Source organism: Astyanax mexicanus, unplaced genomic scaffold (genome assembly GCF_023375975.1).
Source record: "Astyanax mexicanus isolate ESR-SI-001 unplaced genomic scaffold, AstMex3_surface scaffold_59, whole genome shotgun sequence".
Classification (NCBI taxonomy): domain Eukaryota; kingdom Metazoa; phylum Chordata; class Actinopteri; order Characiformes; family Acestrorhamphidae; genus Astyanax; species Astyanax mexicanus.
This window is the reverse complement of record NW_026040069.1, coordinates 74717-94709: the sequence shown is the minus strand read 5'-3', so window position 1 is coordinate 94709 and position 19993 is coordinate 74717. Positions and strand designations below refer to the sequence as shown.

Here is a 19993-nt window from a genome sequence, read left to right as displayed (position 1 = left end):
TAATAGTGATGGGAGGCGTGATGACAGTACCAGTATAAACAGAACCCGTATAAACATTAGTGTAAATATAGAGGTATAAAGCTTAAGGCTGATAAAGTGAACGAGTGCTACAGTCCTTTAAACGTTCACAGTTTAATGGGAATTAAAGTGGGTATGTTTGTGCCAGTATAAACAGTAGTGCAGGTATGGGGTCATATTTTCATATCATCGAGTCCAGTGAAAAACAAGTATCTCCATTGTTGTAGTATAATATAATACACTCTTTTCAGAACGTTTTTGATGAATGGACCAATCGAAATTATACATAATGACAGAAAGAAACACTTTGGAATGGTTTTTATTTACCGTGTAAGGTTTTATCTCTACTATAAAGCTGCTGTTTTGGGGATACATTTTTTTAAATATTGGACAGCAGTAATATGCTTTAGGAGAATGACTGTATGTAACAGGCTATAATAATAAACGCTGAACACTGTATAATATTAACTCACATACCAACACTAATATAATCTCAGCTTTAATCGCCAACAACAAAACTCACTCATTTAATATATGTATTATTTATTACTGCGCCTCCCTGTTTTATGCATTATTATATAAGACTTTCTATTGGACTGTTGAGGCGACGTCAGATCAGTAGCAGGACAGAGATTGGGCGAGGGAGCTGGAAGCCTGTGTGTGTGTGTGTGTGTGTAAGCGTAGCCCGTGCCTCGTTAATGTGTCTGTTTAAAAAACTCCAATAAAAACTGCTGACGATATTAACTCACCGCGCATCATTTACACTGTATGTTTTATATGTGCTATATTAAACTTTATGTATTAAATATGTTTATATTGTTTGTATTCAGTTATTATAGCGACACTGTGTTCCTGCGGGGATTGATGGTAAAGGTGAGGCTTTTGGGAGATTGAATTATTGATAATAATCTCGTGAGACGTTTGAATCATCTTCCACCACAGTGACTAAATCTGGTGTTCAATCAGAATCATTACTTTCTTTACTTTAAAATCATCCTGCAGATCTCCATCTCACTAACGGGTTAATCATTAATAATAATAGTCATAGTAATAATAATAATGAAACCGGATTTTTGGACGGTCACGTGACTTTTTTATTTATTTATTTTTGACACGGACTTTGATTCAGTGCATCTAAACACTGATCCAAATGAATCGATTCAGTTCGAATAGTTGTTTGATATTACTCCCTGCAGTGTAGAAATGTACATTTAAATAGTAATAAATTAATAATTAATCGTATATCAGTAGAAGTATATTTATATTATTTGAGGGAAGCACTTTTTATCTGAAGCTTCGTTTAGTCTCATCCAGTCAAAACCGTTAAATAAACAATCAACATGAGAATTTTAGCACTCACTGATGCCTTTTAGCCAAATTAAGTGAAATAAAAGCTGATTTTCCATCAATAAAATTACAAACCGTTCCTCCTCATGTACCACAGTAGACGTGAATGATGAAGTCTCCTTAAAAAGACATTACACAACATTCAATGTTTTTTACTGTTAGGAAAAGCCCCCGTTTTTATAAGATTTACAGCACGCTCTCTACATAAAATTATCTTAGACTCTGCCTGTTTGATCTGAAGCTGTGTTTAACAGAAGCGCAGGAGTGTGAACTCAAATCAGAGCTGCAACTTTACCATCAGCGACTCAGAACCTACTTTAATCATTTTATGAATCATATCTGTATAGATTGCTGCTGCAGGATCAGGGTAATAGCAGAAACTTTGTAATTTATTAATTGTTCAGTGTGTTGAGCAAATTTTCCTCACCCTTTATATACCAGAGATTCCTGTAAGAATCAGGACGCTGTACAGAGCCAGAATAATCCACTGAAAAGCATCTTTAAAATACTGCAATTCCTGCAGTTCAATCTAACCCAGTAAACACCAGTGCAACATGTGGGTCAGAACCACAGCCCAAACTTAATTTAGACTTTCCTTTAAGGAGAACTGAGAGGAATTAAATATTTCACAGATTTAGATCTTATAAAAAGCACTGATTGAATTAGTAACCCACATCAGATGTTTATACAGATTCCCACTTGCAAATTACACCGGCATACACCAGCACTAATAGTGCAGGGAGGTACTCTTCATTTTGAAGAGACCCGTCTGACGCTGTTCTTAAATCCTACAGAAACTATATCAGTCTGAAATTGGGTATATGCACAGAGTTACCATCCACTCGAGGCCATGTATTAGAACCAGAGCTTCTATTCAAAACAGCTGGTGACCTCTAGTGGCTACAGAAACATTTCAATAATCTTTCTCCTGGAGGTAAGAATCCCACCTTCTTTTCTTTAAAAAATTAGTGAAGAGTTCTGAACATTAGAAGCTGCTAGAACACTGAACACACTTCCCATAGACCAAGAACTAAACCTATTCTGATCACCTGAAGCCCCAGAGAGTCTTCACTTGTGTAAACTGACAAACTGAAAGTTTAAAGAAATTTTTGTGGAAAATGTTACTCAAACTACAATTTACACTCAACATTTAGTAACAGGAAATAGTGACAAGTACTTCCACTTCCCAACCAATAAACTCCTTAAAGTAAAAGCAGACCGTAAGACCAAGAAATGCTAACTGAAGCATGAGACTTGAAAATTGCATTTATGTACAAAAATAAAGTGGATTGAGATACAGGAAGTAGAACAGAAAAGTTAGAACATTCCTCTAAACTACAAAACTGTGGCCATGAATTAACAGTACAGGTTATGCAATAAAATAAAAACGCAAGCCTGCTCATCACAATTAGGCAGTACATTTGGTATACAAAGTAGTCTTAATGATTTTACAAACCTGCGTAACTTCTGTACACAGACATTAAAACTGCATGTTCTGTACAAAAGGAAAGAGGCATTGCTTAGAATCTGTGGATGTACTGCAGGCTTTATTACAACGATCTACAAAGTGAGGGTAAAGACAAGCACCCCCATCAACTCCTACAGTCAGACCAAGTTCTCTCAAAAAAGAAGAAAAAAAAAAACTAAAAACAAAAAATTGGTAAAAAACACGAGATTTAAAAGGAGAAAATATTGGTACACAAGTTTAAATCACTTCTGAAGACGGTTAAGTGTAAAATGTCCACCATATTCAAAGCTGTAACAACCACCATCTCACACCAGGAGACATGAACACGGCTCGGCAGGTCAGCGTGGTTTAGCTGGTATCCATCTGAGGATAAAAGAGAACAGAATTCAGAAAAACTCATTTTACTCCTCGTCAAATCACTGTCCCAGCCACTTTATTCAGGAGCATAACACTACTTTAAATCTCCATTCCACCTTAAATACTGCTTGACCCCAAAGACAGGGTTTAGGGGTCTGAAGGAGACATGAGTGAGCCATAGTCAGGTTACGTACCCTGGCATTGTAGGCATCTAGCTGAGCGTCCAGTTCTTCTGCCGAGAGCTGCTGTTTGTTATTGCCTCTTCCACCTCCTCCTCTACCGCGGCCTCGGAGTCCTCCACCCCGACCTCCACGGCCTCGCTGTAAACCCCCGAAACCCCCGGTTCTGTTCCTGTTCATTCCTCCTCCTCCACCACCTCGATTCAAACTAAAATTGAAACAGAAATTATTAGGTGAACATAAATAAACCCTCACTAATTCAGACAGAGCAGGAGAACCTGTACTGACCCCTGCATCGGGGCTCGCCTCTGAGCGTCAATCTGTGATGTCACCAGCTGAATGTTCATTGGACGACCTGTGGAAAAAAATAATTACATTTAAAAACTTCGTAATAAGTGACAAGCGAATAAATCTGTAAAAGATTAGCAATTCCAACTAAACCCTACACCAACCATTTCTACCTTTGGGCAATAACACATCTGAACTCACTCAGAAGGAAGAAATGGCTGATTTAGGTTTAAGCTTCTCTGAAAAGGAACAAGTAGAATAAAATCAAAAAGCTCACCATCCAGTGGAACCCCATTGTACTGCTTCATAGCCTTCAGAGCGTCTGCTTTTCTCTCGAAGTGAACGTCTGCGGTGCCGAGGCTCCGCCCCGACCGGTCATAATGCACCGCAGCTTTCTTCAGAGTGCCGAATTCAGCGAAGAGTTCCTTCGGACAAAAACAAGCGAAGTCAGGATTCAAATCCAAGACTGTGCGTTTTAATACAGACCCCCCCCCCCAAATCTACTGCACCACTGTACCTGAATATCTGCGTCTGAGACGCCGAAGTCCAGATTGGACACCAGCAGTTTTCCTCCAGTCTCCACTCCAGCTCCGCCGCCGCCACCACCGCCACCTCCAGCACCGGCACTGTAGCCGTTATCGAACAGGTCATGCTGCCACTTGTCGGGGAGCTGCTTCGGCTGCAACAGACGAAAGAGAACGCACCTGCTGACTTCGGGTCCCGGCTGGCACTGACTGTCCACTCGGCAGGGTGCTGGGGCAAGCAGGGCCCCGCCTCAACCAGGCCAGCGCATCTGGCGCTCACCACGATTTCCAGCCACCCCTGCCCACCCCATCACTACACAAGTACGCCAGTGCAGGGAAAGGAGGCAACAGAGAAAACTACACACTGACTAAAACTGCAGTTTTAAACATTTTAAAAAGAGCCCTCAATAAACTCATACGTATGCAAAGAATAACTCAAACCAAATAAACAGATTAAAAAATGTAAGGCAGTTATAAGAACAGAACGTGACTTTTAAAAGTTATTGCCAAAACCAGTTGGCCCATGATTACGCCCCATTTTTGCCCACATGCTAGGCTACCATCAACATACAGGAAGCAGTTTTAGTCTAAAATAACCATTAAAAACAGTCCTAACCCAACTTTTAACTGTTACTCGTCAAAAACTGTGCCTTTACTACAGATTCACTGAACCATATAGCAACCAAAAGTACCATAAAATGATTTATACAGAAATACATTTTTTTTTTAGAAATCAAAAAGTCATTCAGGTTGTTTACGTAAAAGAGCAGATGTGGAAGTAAATAAGATGTGTTAGTAAAGAGCAGAACACCAGTTACTGCCAGCAAAAGAGTAAAAAATAATAAAATGATTAACTGACTAAGGTTTGCTAGTATTTCCAGGTAAATCTGTGGTAATATGCTAATCAGAATGTGTATATAACTGCAAACCAAACATTACTACTAGAAATTGTATTTATAATACAGATTGTGTTGGTGATTAATATCTGGATTGTGTTTTCTGATGTGATCTCAGGTTAAAACTGCTAAACTAACAAACCCCAGAGTCTTTAAATAAATCTCTGCAGGTCTTCAGAGTTCAGATCTCCAGAAGAAACAGGTGGTGGATTCAGCCAGTCCATCAAAAAATTAAAAATGGAGATAAAAATAGAGTCCAGTGCTGCCTGATTAAAGCTCTTGAGGAACTGAAGAGATCAGCGTCCATTTTGAGAGCACGCCATTTTGACTGAGCTAACTTTATATAAGTGTTTATATAATCTCCTATAAACTCTAAACCTGCAGCAGAGATTAACACAGATTTAGAGATTAAAGAGTCCATTCTTCATAAGGAGAATCCGCGGTGAATCTGATATTCAGGCTGAAATTAAAGCCGTTTCTCTTCATCAGACTCCGAACAAAAGATCCGCACTCTTCAGCTCCCGCAAAAAACACAAAACACCGCCGGTCTCCCCGCTGATCTCCGGGTCTCCAGACCCGCCTGGACGCTGAGAGCAGAACTCTGGAGGAGAATAAAGCAGCAGATCCTCCGCTTCTCCCTTTTTTCTCAATCACTTCTTCACTATTTCTCCATTTCACTGCGCCCCGCTGCTGCTGTTCCAAAATGGCGCCGGCCTGTGTGCCCTAGTTAGGGCGCTTTAGCCACGCTGGATCCGCTCAGCTAAACCCCGTGGGAGAACCGAGGTTTTGGTTTTGGGGGGGAAGAGAGAACAATAATGCACAACACATTTTATAGGAACATTTTTCCGGAGAGGCCCGGGTTCGGGCTGAGCTAGGCCCGGGCCCTGCGGCCGCTGCTGCGGATTCTCCTACCCTGCTGTACGGCGCGGGTCTGCCGCCTCTGCCGCGGCCCAGGCTCTGCCGGCTCCGCATGGGCCCCACCGCTCCTCCGCCCCGGCCTCCGAATCCTCCGGCACCGAGTCTCCCCACGCTGCCGCCGCGGCCCCCGCCGGCTCCCACTCCCCGGCCCCGGCCGCCTCTCCCCCCGCGGCCTCCGCCTCCACCACCGCCGCGCTGCTGCTTATTCTGCTTAATAATGTCATCCAGAGACATGTCCATCTTATCCGCCATGCTGACCCTGCGCTATACTTCTCTTATACTCCGCTATATACTACACTAATACTCAGCTATACTCCTGTATACACCGCAGTATAAACTCTATAATCACGCGCCGCTGATACCCGGATCTATCACCCGCGCGCCCCGCCGACCGGAAACTGCTCCCTGCCGCCCTCACGCGCTTATAAGCAAGGAGACAGTGACGCACTTCCGCACAACATTACTTCCGCCGCTGGGCGGAGACAACTCAACAACAACAAAGATACATATATGTATATACACACATATATAAATACCTCACTAAAACATCAGGCCTAAATCATTAATGCTTTAATTTCCTGTTTTTTAAACCAGTTAATTTATTTCTGTTTAATCTTAACTTTACTCCAACACTGTGACTAAAGTGCAGCAAATCTGACAATAAATAATCTCCAGTGTTTTACAGTTATTTAAACTTTCCCTTTTAATGAGTTCTACTAAGAGAAATCTATCAAAGTTTAAAAACTAACTTCCAACTACCAAAATTTTATCTAGTTTCCTTACTTTAATACATACACAGTGAATAAACATGGAACAGTTCAACAGCACTGGAACTGGGGAACTTTTTTTTACATTGTGAGACGTAACTTCTAAAAATCTAATAATTCAAATAAAGCAGGGGTATGAAAATGTTTTCATCGGTTTTAAAGGAAATAAACACAAATCATACAATGCAAGATTTTCACTAATGCTTTCTTAAAATTCTTTAATTTAAACCCAATATTAACACTAACACTATTCTATTAGAGAGCATATGCGCAATAATTCTGTACTAAATTTCCATAGCAATATTTATTATAGTATATATGTATCATAGTTCAGGTGAGAATTAGAGCTTTTGTGTTTCTGTGGACCAAACTGAATTCTCACAACCAGAGAAAAAAGCCCATTTGCTGTATTATTCTTATTATTGTTACTTTATTCACTTTAAGGTGTTTCAGATAGATGGACTGTTTTACACATCTTATTAAGGCGATCACTCAGAGACTCAGAAAGCCATTGACAATTGATCAGGTGAATGGTCAGCTATTCTCACCTGTGCTCAGGTGAAAAGCAGCCTATTGTTCTTCCAACTGCCTTTACCTCCCCCAGACCAGAACCGATCCCTGCGGCAGTTTCTATAGTCCTGAATCATCATCAGCTAAAATACCGTCTGGGCCACAATTCCAAGTGTTGTACAAGCTTCTGTCTATTAAATATTAATATACACAGTAGAAAAACATTAAAGGAGATTTGTCCAAACTGCACACACACACCTGAGAATTTAATACTTAAAAAGTGACTTTTGTGGACAGTGACCTTCTCTCCTCAGCTGCACGGTTAATTTGTGCTCCTGGAAAATTATAATAAATTATAATATAATAAATCCGGGTCAGTGCGTTTAATGTTAGTTTAAATTGATGTAACTACTGATTATTGTTAGACTTGTGTGAACTCTCATTATCAGAATACCCAGGCTGATATAAATTATTGATTAGTGTTGAACTGTTCAGCAGTAATCAGATTATGGATTATGAAGTGCATGTTTACACTCTCAGTGTCTCAGTGCTGTAAGGAGAATGAAACGTAAAGAGATAAAAGTCTCTTTTTTTGTATTTTAAGGCTTATTTTTATTTATGATGCAGAAAAAGTAATTAAACTCTTTGAAAGTTTTATTTATTTATAAAAAAAAAGTTTCTTAATTAAAAACCTTTGGCTTTCCAAACTCGCCTCTATAATCATAAACTCGTCCGTATGATCACGTGTATAACCATAAACTATAAACTTTCTTTCCATCTAAATTCCTAAAAAAAAACTGCCCCTCCAGAGTAACATGGTTTAAATGAGTTTATGGTTTTTAGATCGTCGAATCTTCAGAGTCTGTCCCTCACTGTCCGACTCCACGTTTCTGAATAAATACACTTAACAACGAAAAAAATCCAATTCCAAAAACCAAAAACCAGGAGCCGAGAGAATCCCTGAAATCCGACTCCGGGCCGTCCCGAACCCGCAGCCCGAGCAAAGCGCAGGGGTTCGACTGGGTCCTGTCCGGAGGCAGAGCGGGGGGTCAGTTTACCCCGAGCGCGAGTCAGAGACTCCGGACTGAGGGGGACAGGTCCATGTCCCGAGGGCAGGAGGGAGTAACAGAGGGACAGGACGGGGGGACGGGACGGGGGGACGGGGGGGGCTGGTGATCTCGGAGGACAGGGGGGAAGAAGATCTAGGAACTCTCTGTGTTTCGCTTCTTCAGGTCGCCAAGGTCAAATGGGGTAAAAGCTGAAACACAGATGAAATTAAGATCAAACACTTTAACAGTGACACAAAAACACATTTACTAACTAAATATATGTACATGTTCCCACCCGATAACAACAGAGCTGAAAAACCCTTCTGGATGTTTTTAAAGTCGTCTGGTTAACGTGTTGATGCTTTTATAGTGAGGAGCTGCTGCAGGTGGAACTTCGTCCCAGTTCACTCCCATTTAATTTAAATGGAAAGTGCAGCAGATGAGATTTCTAAACTAAAGTGAGAGAGGCAGAAAATAACATATTTTATATTTAATTTTTTTTTCTAATTTTTATTTTATTTCCCCCCTAATTTTGCTGTCAATTACCCATCACTAGTGATGGCCCAACACCAGGATGGTAAAGACTAGCACACGCCTCCTCCGATACATGTGAAGTCCGACTCCGCCTCTTTTTGAACTGCTGCTGATGTAGCATTGTCGAGTAGCATCACAGCGCTAACACTCGGAGGAAAGCGCAGCGACTCGGTTTTGTTTGTTTGATCAGCAGAAGAAACCTGGACCCAGATCCCGAACAGTAGATAGAGAACGCCTGGCGTCTCAGACCGTCTCTACAATTTAATTATATAATTATACATAATACTATAATACTATTAATACTATAATTATCACACAGACACTCAATCAACTACGCGCCGTTATAACGAGCCGGTATCAGTATAAACAGTGTTGGGAAGTAACGGATTACATGTAACGGCGTTACGTAATCAGATTACAAATTATGAGTAACTGTAATCCGTTACAGTTACTGCTTCAGTAAGTGGTAATCAGATTACAGTTACTCTGCTAAAATTAAAGGGTTACATTGCGGTACTTTCCTATTTTTGCTCTTCCAATCCAACACTGACAAAACGCAAATAACATTTTGCGGTGAAATCGCTCTGATATGACAGGGAACTCTCTGCCCCTCCTCCCGTCTCGCTGCACACACACACACACAGGGAGGAGGGGCAGACAGCGGCTCCGCACACACAACGAGACGAAATTAACTGACATTTTGGTCAACGAATAAAAACGAGACGAAAATGTTTGGCAGGGACGAAATCCAATCAGAACTAATTTAGGTCTGTGAAAGGTAGGGACCAGCTAGGAAGAGATCCAATCACTGCTACTTTAGCGAAGGTGGAGTACCCGCCTCTCCTGCAGCAGCGCCGCGCGGAATTAAACTGTCGATACGGAGCTCGACTGGAAGTTAACTCCACAGAGTTCAGCGATATATTTCTCTTTTGACGTCGCGAAAAACAAGATAACGTGTAAACCGCGTGGAGCGACTCCATCTCCGGTAAAAACACCACTAATCTTTCAGCTTCTGCAGACCAGAGTCACACAGATCTCCATGCAGAGATCCGCGTTTTAATACTGATGTTATTTCATGAGCTGATGTGTTTAACTCGGCAGTGCACTAAAACACAGAACTGATACAGAACTCACTCATTAAGATCCGATCATCTGTTTAGTCTCACAGTGGGAAAGATATAGCTAGTGTTAAAGCAGGAGCAGCTCAGAAACTCAATAATATAACCAAAATAAAACAATAAAATAAGTGAATCTATGAACCCAAAAGTCTGTGTAAAGTTCCTTACAGCACTTTCTCATCAGTTTCTCACTTTAACTCATGAAGTCTCTCAGTACATCCTGAGAGCATCTCTACAGGACAGTGTGTGAATGTGTGTTCATTTATAGACTGTAGCTCCAGTAGGTGTGCTGGGTTAATGCTGGAGATAAAACTAGATCCTTTAAAAGTTTTTGCATCTACAGCTCTGTTTAAACTATAATTTAACTATTCAGATGTTTTATGACCTGATTTCTAGAGCTAAATTTTAAATGTAAAATATGTATAGTCACACACCTACAATAATAATAGTAATAATAATAATATACATTAAATCATATATAAATATATTTCACTTTCAAACATTAACAATATTACTCAAGTGGTTATTAAACGTTTCATTTCGTATACGTGTAGAGTTAATAATTCAAGGGAACTGATGAACAAGCATTTACATTTACACCCTTTACATTTTAGTCAACTAAATTTACTGTAATTTTAGTCGACTATATTCTTATGACATTAAGTCGACTAAAACTAAAAACATTTCAGATGACTAAATTGTGACTAAAACTAAATGCTATTTTCGTCACAAGACTATAACTAAGACTAAATCACAATTTGTTGTCAAAATTACACTGGAGGCAAACCTGCAAGTAGATAGCTTACAGTTGTTGTTACATTGTTTGGTTTTAAATGGTTTTATCATCAATTTATAGAAGTGTTTCATAAAATTGTTTGATGAAATGGTTTCATAAGTATTTTTATAGAGTGATTGAAAAGGCTGTTTTATTTGTTTATCTATTTGTTACATTCATTCAGGCTTAAAAAAATGACAATATTTAAAGTAATCCAAAGTAATCAGATTACGTTACTCACTTGAAGTAATGTAACTGATTACGTTACAAATTACATTTTGAGTGATGTAATCAGTAATCTGTAAGGGATTACATTTTAAAAGTAACCTTCCCAACACTGAGTATAAACCGTATCAGACGAAAGTGAGAGTTCATCTGATTCTACTGACCAACTGTAAAAACCACGACCCAACAGTCCCCAACAGTCACTGATCATCCCGATAACGGTGTAAAATAATCTGATTATTAATCTGCAGGGATTAAAGGAGCTGCTCACAGTGAAGGTGAGGGTTTGGGTTCTTCTCTACGTACTCCTGAGGTCCACGCTCTCCGTTCTGCAGGGATTTAATATCTCTGAGAACACACAGCCACGCTGAGAACGCAGAGTTACAGCCAGTTTATAAACATCATTAATCATTAATGTAATTAATAATCATTAATCCAGGTGGATGTGGAGATACTGACTGTCGTGGATGAAGCGAACGTTTTCCTCATGCGCCGGCGTGAAGAGTTCACCAGTGCTGGTGGGAGAGCGAGGGCTGGAGGTGCGTCTGTAGGTGTGCATTCTGGGAGCAGAGGAGCTGAAAAACAAGACGTGAGAGATTTTATTAGATTACAGAATTTAATATAATTACAATTATTCACAGATCAGCTGGGAAGTGTTTTAATTAGTTGTGATAAATAATAATAATAGTATTATTAGTATTAATAGTCTGGTGATAAATATTGCGGTAGTGATTCACAGTGTTTAGTTCTGACACATCGTTTTAATCAGTTAAATAATTTAATTACATTAACTTTGGCAGACGCTTTTGTCCAAAATGACTTACAATAGTAAAAAAAAGTAAAAGTAAAAGAAGTTAAAGGTAAAACATTTTTTATTCAGGGCTTAAAGGAGGTCGAAGGGAAATAATGGAATAGAGGAGTGAAGGAGGGGAAGATCATTGAAGAAACACTGAGAAGCTGCTTCACATTTTATTAAAAATGAGTTTTAACTGATTAATTAGCAGCACATTTTGAAACATATGGGACAGTACCTGTAATTTTGTCTGTTAATGTAAATTTCTGCACGTCACAGTGCTGAGATAAATATTATTATAAGAATCTTTTAAGATGTTTTAAAAATATTGTGATATAATGTACTATATATAAACACCTATCACCCGCTTCTGTTTGTAATTCTGCCTTAATAAAAATGTAATAAAGAAAGGAAAATGTGCATTTTATTAACATGATTTTATACTTTGTCCAGATTCCATTTACACTTTAAAATTAAATCGATCCCAGTGTGATTTAACTTTACTGCATAAATAAACTAAAACAAAAAATTAAATAAATAAAAGTTTAAAGATAATTCAGCTTTAAACTCAGCTGCTGATCTTTAGAAGAATAGAAACCCCTACATTTATCTATAGGGATGGAAATAAAGTGAAACGACAGCAGTTTACACAAAACCACAAAACAATAGACAATTCACACGTTCTCCCCACGGCCAATCAGACGGACCATTTCACCCACACTGTACTGAATTACCCACCAGTAAATAAACAGATAAATGTTTTATATCTTCGGATTTCAGTAAAAACTAAAATAAGAGGAAAAAACTGCCATAGCGATATTTTACTGCTCTGAGAAAAAATATACTGAGCTTAATACTGAGATAAATAACGCTGTATATACTGAGATAAATACTGTAGATTCCACCAGAAGTGAATTATATAATATGATATTATTAAAGCACACTGTGTATTGAAGATTAGTGTAAATGAATGCTATACTGGGCTGATATAATTTAACTCTGATAATTGAAATGTTTTTAATTATATTCACTCTGGCACGTTGATGCTTCACTGTGCAGCTCAGCGAGAGTATAAACCTCATTATTATTTTATTTGTTTAAGTTTATAAAGAACCTGAACAGTCCTGAGTATCAGAGACTCACCTGGTCATTCTGTAATAAATAAACTACTGAAACTCTGCAGAAAATCCTGACGATTCCTAAACAAAAAGCAAAAAAATTCCAACACTATAATATATCCACAATAAATATTCACACACTAAACACAACAAATATATTCATTATATCACTGCGGCATATTCACAATTCCCACAGCTTTATCCTAACTGAAAAACAGCAGCTCATAAAATATTATATATATATATATATATAAATAATGGCTTTTATTTACATCCAGCTGTTAAATACAGTATTGCTGCTGGACTAGTCTTATAACCAACAGGATTATGTTTATGCCTTTAAACACATTTATAGATCTGTGATATATTTATATTATTAAGTGTTTTGCCTGATTTAATTCATATTTATTCTATGACTGAACACGCACACGCACACACACACAGTGAGTTTATTGTTTATTTACTGAAAATCACCACAGATTCTGCTCACTGACCGCTCAGCCCGGTCCGTCCTCTGGGTCCCGGCGGGTCCGGGTTCGGGTTCGGAGAGGGGAGATTAGCGGAGCTTCGGGTTCGGTTTGGGTTCAAATCAGACCCGGTTTTGTTCCTCAGCGCCGCACACTGACTACATCCGGGGCAGCACATCAAAACAGGCCATGCGCATGCGCACAACAGCGCGCCAAAACTCATCCACTCAGCAACTCTACGGTGCAATCCCATTTTTCCTCTGTACCCTACCCCTAGTTCCTACTGCCCACAACCCCTAGATTTATACTGTACACTACTCCTACATTTATACTGTAAACTACCCCTAGATTTATACTGTACACTATTCCTACATTTATACTGTACACTACCCCTAGATTTATACTGTACACTACCCCTAAATTTCAAGTGTAAGTCTAACCCTAGTTTTATACTGTAACTCTACCCCTAGATTTTTTTTTTGTAAACATTTATTTTGGTTTTATATGCACATGCTGTCATGCGGTCCTAAACCCTCTGCATAAAAGTGATAAAACTGATTTACCAGGCTGTGATTTATTACAGCTTATTAAAATACCATTCGAATATTATTGTACAGGATTGTTTGCAGTCAGTAAAGGTTTAGAAACTGATGCAGTTTTTGTTAAAACTCTACAGTCCTGCAGGCGGCGCTGTAGCTCTCTTTAACCCCTGCAGTAGAAACTTTTTTATAGTAAAATAAAATAGAGTTTATAGTAAAATAAATACACATAAGTTTCACAGTTAAATAAACTGCTGTGGTTCTGCAGGGAGATTTATTTATCTCCCCACTCCTCACGTCCTGTTAGTATAAAATGGGTTAGTTAATATTTACTAATCTATAGTAACACTATATCAAGCAGATTAGTTTATAATATATGTATGTTTAGTATATTTAGTTTATTAGTGTTTAATATATTAGTGGTAAGTACATAAACAGAACACAGCCCTTAATTTGTAGTGGATGTTAATGTATGAAGTCATTTTGGAACATTTCTATTGGCCGACTGGAGTGAAGATTCTCCAGTTTGTAATAAATCTGTAAGAAAAGGATTTAATTGTTTAAAAACAATGTTCCTCAAAGAAACACGATGAGATATTTGCATATTTCTCCCTCTACAGCATTAGCGTTAGCATTAGCACTGGCTCTACTGATACAGCATTAATGCAGAAAATACACCTGCATTAAACTCATAATCGCTGGTTCTGTTGATAAATGCTGTGGAAGGTGTTGCAGGGCTTAAATGCAGGAATAGGTGTTTATTAGTAATTTATATAAGTTATATAAGGGAAGTTGAGCAAATAAAACATGAGAAAATAAACAAAGCCAAAGTCGACGTTATAAAAAACACCTTTATTTATGAAAACAGTAAAAAAGAAAAAACATAAGACTTTTATAGGAGACAGGAGTCGGCGAGTACACTGTAAAAAATGATTTTTTGACTTTGTAAATACAACAAGGACAATTAAAGTAATTTCTACATGAAAACATCAATTCTGAGAATTACTCAAAAATGTAATGTATAATTCAGTGTAATACTTGGAGTTTCTGCGTAATTGTGTGTCTTCCCATTTAGTTAAATACATTCAGTAAATTTAACTGTAGTAACTGTAGTAAAAATTACTGAAATGTTGTCATCATTACATTAACTAAAGAAATTCAAGTAAAATGTTGCCAAAAGAACGCTCGTGTGACGTCAGACGTTAGACACGCCCCAACTTAATGCGGGGCGCTAGAGTGTGGCTCTGGGATAACAGGTACTGCCTGTCAGATGATTGCTGAACGCGTCTTTCTTCATCCTTTTATCCAGGTGGGAAATAAGTAAATGTTGAAGTGTATAATGTGATATGGGTATAAGAGTGTTGATATGGGTATAAGTGTGTTGTGTGTAATATGAGCCGCCCCGGTATCGTGTTAGCGTTAGCTACCGCGGCTAATTAACTCGGCGCCTGGCCACCGCTATTGTTTGCTAATTTCTCCGGATAGCATTTAGCTAACCCCCCAGCTTTATGACAAAGTGCCCTAGTCTATTCTCCCGCTAGCATTAGCTACCTCCTCTCAGTTACCATGAGGCTAGCCATGTTTACTGTGTATTATATGACTCCCGTTAGCATTTGCTAACTCCTCAGTTACCACGAGGCTAGCCGAGCTTACTGTGTAGTCTATGGCCCTCACTAGCATTAACTGCTTGCCTCAGTTACCACGAGGCTAGCCGAGCTTACTGTGTAGTCTATGGCCCTCACTAGAATTAGCTACTTGGCTCAGTTACCACGAGGCTAGCCGAGCTAGTATATGGCCCTCACTAGCATTAGCTACTTGGCTCAGTTACCACGAGGCTAGCCGAGCTTACTGTGTAGTATATGGCCCTCACTAGCATTAACTGCTTGCCTCAGTTACCACGAGGCTAGCCGAGCTTACTGTGTAGTATATGGCCCTCACTAGCATTAACTGCTTGCCTCAGTTACCACGAGGCTAGCCGAGCTTACTGTGTAGTATATGGCCCTCACTAGCATTAACTGCTTGCCTCAGTTACCACGAGGCTAGCCGAGCTTACTGTGTAGTATATGGCCCTCACTAGCATTAACTGCTTGCCTCAGTTACCACGAGGCTAGCCGAGCTTACTGTGTAGTATATGGCCCTCACTAGCATTAACTGCTTGCCTCAGTTACCACGAGGCTAGCCGAGCTTACTGTGTAGTCTATGGCCCTCACTAGCATTAGCTACTTGCCTCAGTAACTATGCCCTTGGCCAGCGCTTTTCCGCGGGGGTTTCACCTTTTGCCTCAGTAATTACTTGTGTGTGTGTGTGTGTGTGCGCGCATGTGCGTTTGTGCACCAGAAATATAATTTTACAAGTTTTTTATTTTTATTTTTTACCCTAGGTGTCCCACCATGAGGTGGCTGTGTAAATGCCCATAATTTTTCTGTGTGTTTTGTGTTTAAAAATAAAATTATATTTTGTGGATATTGTGTGTCTTCATTTTTCAGGGAGGTGTTTTAAGCAGTGCCCATTATTAACAAAATACTTGGAGTTTTTAGTGTAATATGTGTACTAGTTTTTTACCAGAAATTTTAATCAAAATGTAACTAAGTAAAAAAATACTTGCTTTCAGTGGTAAATTTTACTTTGGTATTACTAATAAAAACTGTAAGGAGATGCAAGTAAATTTTACTTAAAAAAATGCTATGTTAAATTTACTTAGTATTTCTGTGTGTAAAACGTGTACAAGGTTTTTTTAAGTAAATCCTACTCCACATTTTTTTCAGTGTATATAAATATATACTGTGCTAATTTTTAGCACAGCAGAAGCAACATTTTACTCAAATACATACGGCATCATCACATCTCCAACCAGAGACCCTGAACTGATCCTGCCCTGAAGAACCTGAACTGATCCTCAGTGTTTCTCAGAGCTCCTGATCTGCAGCACGTTTAGATATAATACACAGATCAGCACCAGCAGCTGCAGGTCCGATTTAGAGCCGCCGGTCTATTTGTGCTCCTGATGACGTTACTGGGTGTCAGGGAGCTTTCAGCGCCGGGTAACTGGAGCTCGGGGAGGTTAGCAGTAGGAGGCAAGCAAAGATGTAGCTTACAGGAATATATAAACAGTATATTTAGAGGACGGCCGGTGCACACGGACTCCTCTGTGTTCTGGTAAAGTACCAGCATGAGTGGGTTTGTATTGTGGTGTTACTGGAACCAGTTGCGCTTCCATAACCCATCTAAGCCCATCTCACACAGCGTGCAGCGTCCCAGACCACGCCCAGGTTTAACCAATACTGGTCCCATCACTGACCAAAGTAGAGTTAATCACTGACCCGGGTGGCTGTTGTTCCCCTGCCGGGCCGAGCGGTTCTGAGCGCAGAGGGAAACTAGAGCAGTGGATTTTCCACACAGACCTTAGCCACACTTTGGACCCCAGATCTGTTCAGTGGGAGGGACTAAAGATGTAGGGATCCACTGCTTGGCTAGTTGGGTCTTGCTAACACCCTGGTAGGCTGCTGGTAGAGATCTGAAGCTGTCAAAATCAGGGCATAATCATAAATCATAATTATTACGAGACGAGGTGCACTTTTCGGTTCTGATTTGCCATTACAGCAAATGGAAGAAGAAACCGCACTGGTCCAACCGGTCCACTCTGACCCCACCGTGGAAAAATGGCCCATATGTGGAGCCGACATGGAACCCATGGATGAAACTGTCTGGGACCTAGCTAAACTAAAGCCCCCCTAAAAAAACAAAACAACAGTAGAAAATTAAAAGCGAGAGCATCTGCTTTCACAAACACACAGAAACATTCAGACAGCTGGAGCTGGAGTCCAATTGGACATATTTGTACCAAAACCTCTGTTGACCAGATTAAACAGTTCAGCAGCTTCAGCGTGGACCCGTCCTCTAACTCAGGCAGAGACTGAATCCGGTTCTTTAAACACAGCCCACTTCAAACAGCTTGCTCAGCTCTCGGCAGTTGGGGTCGATAAGGTCAGCTGGTTTCTCTCCATTCTCATTCTCAGCCTCTGCACTCGCGCCCAGAGAGAGGAGATACCTGCAGAGACAGTGCTGTCAATGACTCAAACCTACAACCTGAATTACAGCCCGATCTACAGCCCGATCTACAACCCGATCTACAACCCAAACTACAGCCCGATCTACAACCCGATCTACAACCCAAACTACAGCCCGATCTACCACCCGATCTACAGCCCGATCTACAGCCCGATCTACAACCCGATCTACAACCCGATCTACAACCCAAACTACAGCCCGATCTACAGCCCGATCTACAGCCCAAACTACAGCCCAAACTACAGCCCAAACTACAGCCCGATCTACAACCCAATCTACAATCCGATCTACAACCCGATCTACAACCCGATCTACAACCCAAACTACAGCCCGATCTACAGCCCGATCTACAGCCCAAACTACAGCCCGATCTACAACCCAATCTACAATCCGATCTACAATCCTATCTACAATCCGATCTATATATTTGTGAGATAATGAGGTATTGAAGAGTTTGATGTTACCGTGCTATCTCAGGATATCCATCACTGCAGGCCATGTGAAGGGGAGTCCAGCCGTCCTCGTCCCGCTGGTGAACATCAGCTCCGTACTTTATCAGAAGCTTTACACACTCCAGGTTTCCTGAGAGAACGGCTTCGTGAAGAGCCGCCATGCCTGTGGTCAGAAACGAGTTGAGAAAAGAGAATTTTTTTTTGATTGGCTAGCTCATTCCCACATGCTCACAGATTGTTTTTTATCTTTATTTTAGACAGTGTTACTTTACTCTCTGAGATTCATTAACTTTCCTTATTTAACTGTGGTAAAACTATTTCACCTCTGTTTGGCAGATGTGAGACGGATCCCCGGATCCCCAGCTGTGATACATCAGCTAACAGACGCCTGTACCGATCAGCATCACAATGCAAAGAGAGCAGTGAGACTTTTTCACCAGAAGGGGTCTCCTAATGCTGAAATCCCCCAAACCTGTCTGTCTAGACTATCGCTTTAATAAGGAAGCCATATTTATTTCTTATCAAAGTGCAAAAGAAGAAAAGTTTACTTACCAGAATGAAAAATAGTGTCCAGTCTCACTTTCCTCGCTCTCATGAAGCGGCCGATCAGTTCCAGCTCTCCGTGCCGGATGTGGTCCTGGAACAGAACGTCGTTGGTGAAGCGAACAGCCTTGGCGGGTTTGACGGGTACGGTTGGCGCTCGCTGGGCAGGAGCGGCGCTGCCTCTGCGGGAGGGTTTGGAGGAGATGGGGGTGTAGGTGGAGGTGGTTTTGTAGGCGGGGGTGTAGGAAGGTGGGGTGTAGTAGGTGGGGGTGTACTTTACGGAGCTGTAGCTGCTGGGCGAGTAGGAACTAGTGGAGTACTGCTTGTGCGAGTAGAGGCTGGGCGTGTAGTGCGTCGCTGGGGTGTAGGTACTGGGGCGCGTGTACTGGGACACCGGATATTGGTAGCTATACTTCATTCCTGCCGTCGCTCTTCAGCCCCCCCTTCTGCTCGGAGGCAGGAGGAGGCAGAAGAAATCCCAAAACTGTCCTAAAGGAAAATCCGGAAACGGTAATCCTTTGCGCTCGCTTAGCTCCCTATCGGTCCCGAGACCAGTCCAGCGTTGTTTCTGTAAAAACTGTTCGTAATGAGCTCTTCCTCTGGACTGTTCTCTCCTCGCTGGTCCTGGTTGGGTTTTTATCGTCCTCTCCCGTGTCTTTGTGCTGTTCTGGCTGCGCAGGATTTGGCGTCTCTTTATATCCTCGGCTGGGTTATTTTGGGAAAGCCGCTCTGTTTATGGAGTGACTGCAGCATGGCGGCGGGTGGTCGCATTAAACACACTTCTGCATGCTCGTCACATGAGCTGCGACCTCTGACCCCCCACTCTCATTTAACCCCTTCAGAAACTGGGGCAGCATTACATCATGACCTCGACCCAAACCTACTGAGAGCATTAGCATAAAGAACACAAATCTTTTTATTTGTTATCCAAAATGGTAACAGGTGTTTTATTTTAGTTTTTATTTGTAATGTTAGTAAAAAAATCTGATTGTTCCTGACATGCTCCACCTATGCCTCAACTATAAATACTTTAATACAGT

General features: G+C 40.6%; 3 protein-coding genes across 6 annotated transcripts; all 3 read right to left on the bottom strand.

Annotated features, from left to right (window-relative positions):
• Window positions 1-2616: 2616 nt before the first annotated feature.
• alyref (Aly/REF export factor) lies at window positions 2617-6412 on the bottom strand. The gene is made up of 6 exons (XM_007241718.4): window positions 5990-6412; window positions 4175-4336; window positions 3935-4082; window positions 3658-3724; window positions 3385-3577; window positions 2617-3196 (listed from the first exon to the last, which is right to left on the bottom strand). Exons 1-6 carry the CDS (start codon window positions 6245-6247, stop codon window positions 3182-3184), a joined length of 843 nt encoding a protein of 280 aa, XP_007241780.3. The 5' UTR covers window positions 6248-6412; the 3' UTR covers window positions 2617-3181.
• Window positions 6413-7908: 1496 nt separating this feature from the next.
• On the bottom strand, window positions 7909-13541 carry mcrip1 (MAPK regulated corepressor interacting protein 1). Of its 4 annotated transcripts, none has more exons than XM_049474149.1 (5): window positions 13349-13541; window positions 12910-12965; window positions 11433-11548; window positions 11245-11340; window positions 7909-8530 (listed from the first exon to the last, which is right to left on the bottom strand). In XM_049474149.1, exons 2-5 carry the CDS (start codon window positions 12915-12917, stop codon window positions 8475-8477), a joined length of 276 nt encoding a protein of 91 aa, XP_049330106.1. In that variant the 5' UTR covers window positions 12918-12965; window positions 13349-13541; the 3' UTR covers window positions 7909-8474. The 4 variants fall into 4 exon arrangements, with proteins under 4 accessions (XP_049330106.1, XP_049330105.1, XP_049330104.1 ...); XM_049474148.1 differs by having other exon boundaries at window positions 13359-13541; XM_049474147.1 differs by having other exon boundaries at window positions 13379-13541.
• A 3105-nt stretch (window positions 13542-16646) lies between these two features.
• Window positions 16647-19730, bottom strand: ppp1r27a (protein phosphatase 1, regulatory subunit 27a). Its single transcript, XM_049474154.1, has 3 exons — window positions 18963-19730; window positions 18423-18573; window positions 16647-17938 (listed from the first exon to the last, which is right to left on the bottom strand). Exons 1-3 carry the CDS (start codon window positions 19369-19371, stop codon window positions 17818-17820), a joined length of 681 nt encoding a protein of 226 aa, XP_049330111.1. The 5' UTR covers window positions 19372-19730; the 3' UTR covers window positions 16647-17817.
• Between the last annotated feature and the right edge of the window lie 263 nt (window positions 19731-19993).